The sequence below is a fragment of the Zingiber officinale genome, chromosome 11A (assembly GCF_018446385.1).
Source record: "Zingiber officinale cultivar Zhangliang chromosome 11A, Zo_v1.1, whole genome shotgun sequence".
Taxonomy (NCBI): domain Eukaryota; kingdom Viridiplantae; phylum Streptophyta; class Magnoliopsida; order Zingiberales; family Zingiberaceae; genus Zingiber; species Zingiber officinale.
The window spans coordinates 2,256,072-2,263,497 of record NC_056006.1 but is presented as its reverse complement, the minus strand read 5'-3'; the positions used below and the strand labels follow the sequence as shown (position 1 = coordinate 2,263,497).

Below are 7,426 nucleotides of genomic sequence, written 5' to 3'. Positions count from 1 at the left end.
TTTATTTCCTAGTATTTCTCTGAAGGAATCATTTTTAAAAATTATTTATAGCGTTTGTAGTCGAATCAATGGGATCAAAATAGGTCGTAGGAAAATCATCATCTCGTCCGACATCAATTGGTATTTGAGCTCATCATATCGAATGGGTAGTTTCGGCTGAGGAAGTCTCGCACGGTGATCATACTCAAGACGAAATACTTGAAGATCTACATAAACAAGTCACAAAGTTATCTTAGCATCTAACGATGCAAGACCTTTAAAGGTTGTAAGTTCTCTTATCTTCATTCAGATTCTACTTTTGCAAAACCCTATTACAATCATGAGAACCGTGATCGAGATTAACTGTACGAAGATATCGGATTTCCAATTGAACTTCTCTAGTTTTTTGGTACATTGTGGATTGAGAAATTCTCTAATTGGTTTGATGAGAAAGAAGAATTTTTTTGTATTATAAGGAAGAGATGGACGATAAAATTAAAATAATCAATGATCCGATTTATGATAATGATGAAATAGAAGTTATTAATGATGATGATGTTGACGATTTGGTTATGAACAATCAAATTGCAAGGAGAGATATTGTTCCTGAAATTTTTTATTTTTTTTATTGGACCTGAATCGGAGACATCTAAACCTAAAGACGTTATTTAGATATTCTCAGTAGATGAAAGTTAATGGTGTTTACAAGTATGTTGATTTAGATATTCTTAGAAAAGAGCCTAAATAAGAAACTTTTGTCAGACTAAAATTTACTCCGACTGAGAGATTATCACCCGATGAAATATTTCTCAAGCCAAACGTGTTTACTAAATTTAAACTGGCAGGCAACCAAGAGGAAATTGCAAAAATGAAGCATTAGTCAGGAAAGCTAGTACTTATTTTGTTGTTATAGTTCTTCCAAAGTTCCTTGAAGATCTTTGCTCGCTTGATGTCTCACCAATGGATGAAGTTAGATCTTTTGCTTCACATAAAAGTGGATTACTGGATGGACCATTTACAATTACAGTAAGATCGTGACAGACCGTAATTTGATCGTAATTGGTTGTGATCCCTCTTTAGGTTTACCGTCCCCTAGGTTATAGTTTGAATCAGGACGGATGGTCAGAGGTCACTCCCGCTCGGCGTCCGACAACCTGACTATTTGCCCACCGTCGACAGCCTCTGGCGATCCATCGTGACCCAAATTATAATCTAAAGGACGATGAACTCAAGGAGGGAAGTATTACTCAGGAAAGTTAGTTGATGTTTAAGAAAATAAGTTTTTTTGGCAATACCATTTATTTTTTTATTTCTTTGTATTTTTTGAATTAATAGATTTTAAAAAATTATTTTTGACGTTCGCAGTTAAGTCAACGGAATCAATGCAACTCGCGGGATAATCACTACTCCGTCTAATGTCAAATAATTCTAAAATCTGAAAACTTTTGGATCTGAGAAAATCTTAGATTTGAACAATAGGAGACACTACTTTCTCTTACCGCTAATTAATTAGTAAACAAACGTAACTCTCACTAGCTAGAAGACATAATTGCTAGAACTGATAATAAAACTGGGGAGTAACACTTCACAAAAACTATTGACAATATAATTCACACATATTATTAATGATAACATATGATATATATATAAATTTCATTACAAGTAAAAATAAGAAAATACATAAATTAGGAAAACAATAAGTATTTACTAATAATAATTATTGTCTAATAACTATGAAACAACTAACTATTTTCTAATAATAATTATTCTCTAATAACTAGAAAATAAATAACTATTTACTTATAATAATTATTTCCTAATACGCCCTTTCAAGATGGTGCCCTAGAAATGACACCAATCTTGTTACAAATAGCAAACAGCCGAGGTCGAGAAAACGACTTGGTAAGTGCATCAACCAACTGATCCTCAGCAGAAATATGAGTAACTCGTAGTTCGGAGGCCCAAATTATCAATGAAAAGCATGGCAGGCGTGATAACCGGAAGAAGCAGATCTGTCAAAAACGACTTAAATCCATTGGATCTCAAATGCCGCAGAAGCAATGACGCGATATTTAGCCTCAGTCGAAGAGCACACAACTGTGCGTTGTTTGGAAGATGAATCAGGAGTATTTGTGAGAGATAGCTGTCTAGTGATGTCGTCATCGGCAATCATTGTAGAAGGTGGTCGATGTGTATTCTTTTAGAGCAAAATCCACCAGTGTGATCTACGAAACGACGATTTATTGAACTTTGTCTTTGATGAAAGAAGGCAACTAGAAGGAGACAGGGTGTTGTTGTTTGAAGGCTGGAATCTGACTTGTCATCGGAATAAGAGCAGTAGAGAGAGAAGGTTGCATTTTGGTGGCTGCATATATATGCTGGAGCAGATGTAGAAAATCTGCTATTGAACAAAACTTGGAAAAAAAAAACTTGCTATTTGACCTATCAGAAGATGGCTAAAACAGTACTCATGAAGGAAAGACCGTTATAATACGACTCCTGCTTAAAAAAACAAACAAACAAACAAAGGAGAGGAGGAAGAGAAGGATGTAATTTGATGTCTTTAAACTTAAGAAAAAAGATAATAATATTGCTCTTGCTATGAGAAAAAACAAGAAGAGAAAGATAAAAGAGGAGGAATTGAACCTCTATTAATGGACCTTTTGAAAGAAGAAAACAAAATTATTATACGGTGGAAAAGAGGAAGTCAGAAAACAGAATTTTTTTTAGCACAAAAAAAAAATATAAGAAAGGAAATAGGGGAGAAAGAAAATTCTAAGAAAGTTAAAAAGATCACAGAAGCCGGTCAGACAGAAAGCCCGAGAAAAGGCGACACCAATGAAGGAGGTGTCACAGGATGAACTTGAACCCGTGAAGAAGAAAGCGGTGGAGTCGCTAAATTTGTAGGGAAATGGAGGCTGGTAATACAAGGACGTCGGCGGCGGAGGGACAACAAGAACTTTTTTTTTTACGACGATAAGGTCGATGGTGGGCTGCCTTTAGACGATGATGCCTCCTGTGGCCGCAGCAACAAGTGAATAGTAGAAAAGACGCGACAGCGGCAAATCTCGTTAGTGTCAGTGGCAAAGAAAGGAGAAGAAAGCTAAGGTTTTTTTTTTTTTTTTTGAATCGTGAGAAAAGGAAACGCGGAAGAGAGGAGAAAAAGAAAGAAAAAAAAAGATTGCTGTTTATCATTCTTATACACAATAGACTTCACACATATTATTAATGATAACATATGGTATATATAAATATCATTACAGTGAAAATAGAAAAATACATAAATTAGGAAAACAATAAGTATTTTCTAATAATAATTATTCTCTAATAACTAAAAAAATAAATAATTATTTTCTAATAATAATTATTCCTTAATAACAAACAAATACATAATTACTTACTTATAATAACTAGTGTTACTTATAATAACTAGTCTTATTTCTAATACCAACTTTAAGGGCCATATCTTTACCTTGCATATTCAATGAGCAATGCAACCTCTTGAATATAACTAGTGTTACCGGTAGACGTCTGAGCATCTGATGGAACAGGAAGGAAACTCTCAATGTCCTCAGCATTTGGTGGTGTCCATGGAACAGGATGGAACTTTCCCATGTTGTTTAGCTGGTCGGCCACATCCTTCATCGTAGGTCTTTCTTCTCCCCTTACACTCAAGCACTGCACTGCCAGTTCTCCGATCCTTCCGATCAACTCTGCATCTCCTTCATTTGTCACTTGCTTGTCCAAGAGTTCCTGGAGTCGATCCTCTTTCTTGGCCAAAATAAAGTTTGATGCAAGGCTCGTTTCTCCTTCATTGTCTTCAAAATAAATTGCCTTCCTTCGTGTCAGTAATTCTAAGAGCACTACACCAAAGCTATAAACGTCACTCTTTTCAGTTAATTTGCATGTTTGAAGGTACTCGGGGTCCAAGTAACCGCAGGTCCCTTGAACCAAGGTAGCAAATTGCTCTTCATCCTTGGGATTTAGCCTCGAAGCTCCGAAATCAGAAACTTTTGCAGTGAAATTTTCATGTAGTAGGATGTTGGCAGACTTCACGTCTCCATGAATGATTGGAGGCGAAGCCGAAGAATGTAAATAAGCAAGAGCATCAGCGGAATCACGAGCAATGTTTAAACGCACAGCCAAAGGGAGGTTGTCTATGTTCCTGCTGTGGATTAGTTCAAACAAGTTACCATTAGGGACAAACTCATAGACCAACATGGGAACCTCCACTTCCAAACAACAGCCCAAGAGCTTGACTATGTTCCTATGATTGACTTGGGAAAGAATAAGCATTTCCTTTCCAAATTCTTTCTTTTGTCTCTCATTTATAACCTTTGGCTGCTTGATGGCGACAAACTGATCCTCTCCCATATCTCCTTTGTAAACAGTTCCATATCCGCCTTGCCCAAGGATTCTGTTCTTGTCAAATTTATTTGTTGCCCTCTCTAATTCTTCTTTTGAAAAGATCCTAAATGCAAGACTTTGTAGTCTCATCTCTTCCCGTAATTGCATGCCCCCATGTTCACTGAAATATCTTTTCCTCGACTGGATAAGTTTTCTTCTCTGACAAAACATACAGATGCACATGCCAAATACCAGTAAGAAAATCAAGCTGATGGAGGTGCCTGTGAAACCATGAACATCGCATAACGTGAGCATCCAAACTAAATAAAACCAATGAAAATTAAGATGCTGTAATTTATTATTCTTTCACAGATATTTAACCTTTTGTTTTATGTTTGGTGTTTTAGTTGGATGGAAAGATATGAGAGTGATTCATGTTCTATGTGTTATTTATTTTGCTTTTTGTTTTCTAATTCCCTCTCTCCCTCCTGTATTTCCATCTAAGTAAACCCAACCTCAATCGGTGGATATCAAAGTTACAAGACATGAAAATTGAACATAGTCATTCTCTTCTTTTTTCTACTGCTAATATATAGAGAGGATCATTCGTGATATATTATCTTAAGTATATTCTTGAGTGGATCAAAAGAGTTCGTGCGATGGTTAAGGCATGGAGTGTTGCCACATGAGGTCTTGGAGTCGAAACTCGGCGTGACCGAGCATGACCTCCCTTATGTTTTGGCCATTTGCACTAATGGCTAGTAGCCACCCGTGATTTACCTCCTCCGTATTGGCGTAGGAACGGATTGACGGGGCGAATCGCTTTTTGCCACATGAGTGGATCAAAAGATGAAGAGTTGATAAAGCAACAGAAGAGAAAGTGCTGAAGGATTGATTGATACGTTAGGGACTTGGAAAGAGAGAAATAACTATTCAGAGAAATTAAGAACCTTACCTATAACCGCTTTCACCGCCAAGGAAAGCTTCTGATTTGGGGTGCATGTTCCACTGTAAGCGTTACCGTGCGTGCCTTCGGGGCAGTCACAACTATAATTACCGGGCACGTTGTGGCAGATGCCATCTGAGCATGGATTTGGTTGCAGATTGCATTCGTTGATGTCTAAAATTGAAGTGCAAAAACTACAGTTTTAGGCACCGTTGCGATCAGAAAGTCAAAACATAACTGAAAGCAGAATAAATTAGACAGACCTTGGCATCCGTCGGAGACGTAAGGATTGCCTTGGTATCCCTTGGAACAGTTGCAGAGATAACCAGGACCATTGGAGGAGTCGACGCAGTCGCTGTGAGCACTGAGGCAGACATAAGAGGTTTGGTTGAGCTTAGCTACCTCACAGGTCTCATTTCCAATGGCCCAGTCCACGACCACCGGAACCCCGCCATTGTTATTTTGCGTCAATCGGTTCGTGGTGATGTAAGATGTTTGGAACCGGAACCACTCGGCCTCCAACAAGGCAGCGTAGCTGCATCTGCCAAATCTCCAAGTATCCGAGTTGTTGAAAGTCGTAGGAAAGGAGACTCGATAGTAGGTGAGATTCTTGGGTATAGAAGTCTGGCAGCAACCGAGTCCTGAGCAGGAGCCATTGGCGATGCTCTGTTCATCCCAGCACATGGACACACAGCCACTGGCGTATCTATTGCTTCCTTGCCGGACGATTATGTAGGCAAGGGTATCGCAGCCGACGACAGTGAACTTGTTGTGGAGATCAGAGAACCTATACGGGTCACCAATATTCAATGAATACCAGCCTGACTCAGAGACAGTGCCGTCATTTGGATTGTAGCAGGAGGAGGATATGTGGTTGAGCATGCGCACTTGGCCCATCACCAACGAAATATTGAGGACCTCAACATTGTAATAGAATGGCTTCATGAGGCCACCTTCCATGGTGTTGCAGGTTAGATTGAAACCTCCTCCCAAGAAACAGTTAGCGCCGCTGCCAGTTTCGATACTGTTGCAGATATAATCTTCCGTTTCCCCGTCCCAGGAACAGTTAGTGCCGATGGCGCCGATGCCGAAGGGGTAAGAGATCTCCACGTCGCCGCATCTCGTTTGGCATCTGCCGTCAGGCACAGCAGGTGCAACTGCAAGTAGTAATAGCATTTGGGAGAGGAGCAGAGACATGGCGAGTGCTGCAGTAGCTGAATGCATAGCTTCTAATCTAATTAATTAGCTGATTGATAGGCCGATACCATCCTCGTTATCCACGCAGGCAGGCATATATAGACGGATATTTATTGACTTGACTACTACAAGTTGACAAGTAGCTAGCTAGTACCGTAATATTCTTGGTGCCCAATTTCTATCTCGTGGAACGGAAGTCTCTACGTTACTTGACTACTACTTAATACATACATTCGCGTCTATGATAAATAGACAAGTCCAAGTCAAAGTCGCTTAAACAAATATATATATAATAAATACATAAGAAAACAATCAAAGTCAAATCTATAATTAGTGCTCTACAATTGAGCATTTGCATGCGTATATCTACTTGCATGTAGTCGTGTGAATATTTAATAAGTACATGTTGAATACGATTTAGAAATATACATACCTGTCCTTCCTATTGTCTTTTCATAAATGCTCGTTCAATTCTTATTATTAAAACTTATATATATCCTTACATATTTACTAATTCAAAATTTTAATATCTATATGATTAGTCGTCACTACGTACTGCCGTGTTAGACCCAATCAACTTTGTCAGATTCTTCATATATAGTTGTTATCTTTTGAATTGGTCTAGCTAATCTTTCCACATTGCTCGTGGCTCATATACATGATTGCAACTAGTAATTAACTAGATTGAGACATGAGTTATATCATCAATCTCTATATATCCCGGCCCCGACTCAATTGATCGATAAGTCCATGTCAACGTATAACTTCCTGCGCCGAATATATAAAATACATTCTCTAGAATAGCTGACCATGGGAATAAATAATATTAATCCTAATTAATTTATGATTAAGGATTTGTGGATATCCGATCCATTTAAATTTGGTTTGAACATTAAGAAAAAAATTTCATACTAAAAAAGTTTTCTATCATTTACTTCATTAAAATTTAAAAAGGGG

At 38.0% G+C, this 7,426-nt stretch overlaps 1 protein-coding gene across 1 annotated transcript; it reads right to left on the bottom strand.

The window, feature by feature from the left end:
- Positions 1-3,444: 3,444 nt before the first annotated feature.
- LOC122032815 (wall-associated receptor kinase 5-like) lies at positions 3,445-6,496 on the bottom strand. Its single transcript, XM_042592129.1, has 3 exons — positions 5,536-6,496; positions 5,282-5,446; positions 3,445-4,607 (listed from the first exon to the last, which is right to left on the bottom strand). Exons 1-3 carry the CDS (start codon positions 6,494-6,496, stop codon positions 3,448-3,450), a joined length of 2,286 nt encoding a protein of 761 aa, XP_042448063.1. The 3' UTR covers positions 3,445-3,447.
- Between the last annotated feature and the right edge of the window lie 930 nt (positions 6,497-7,426).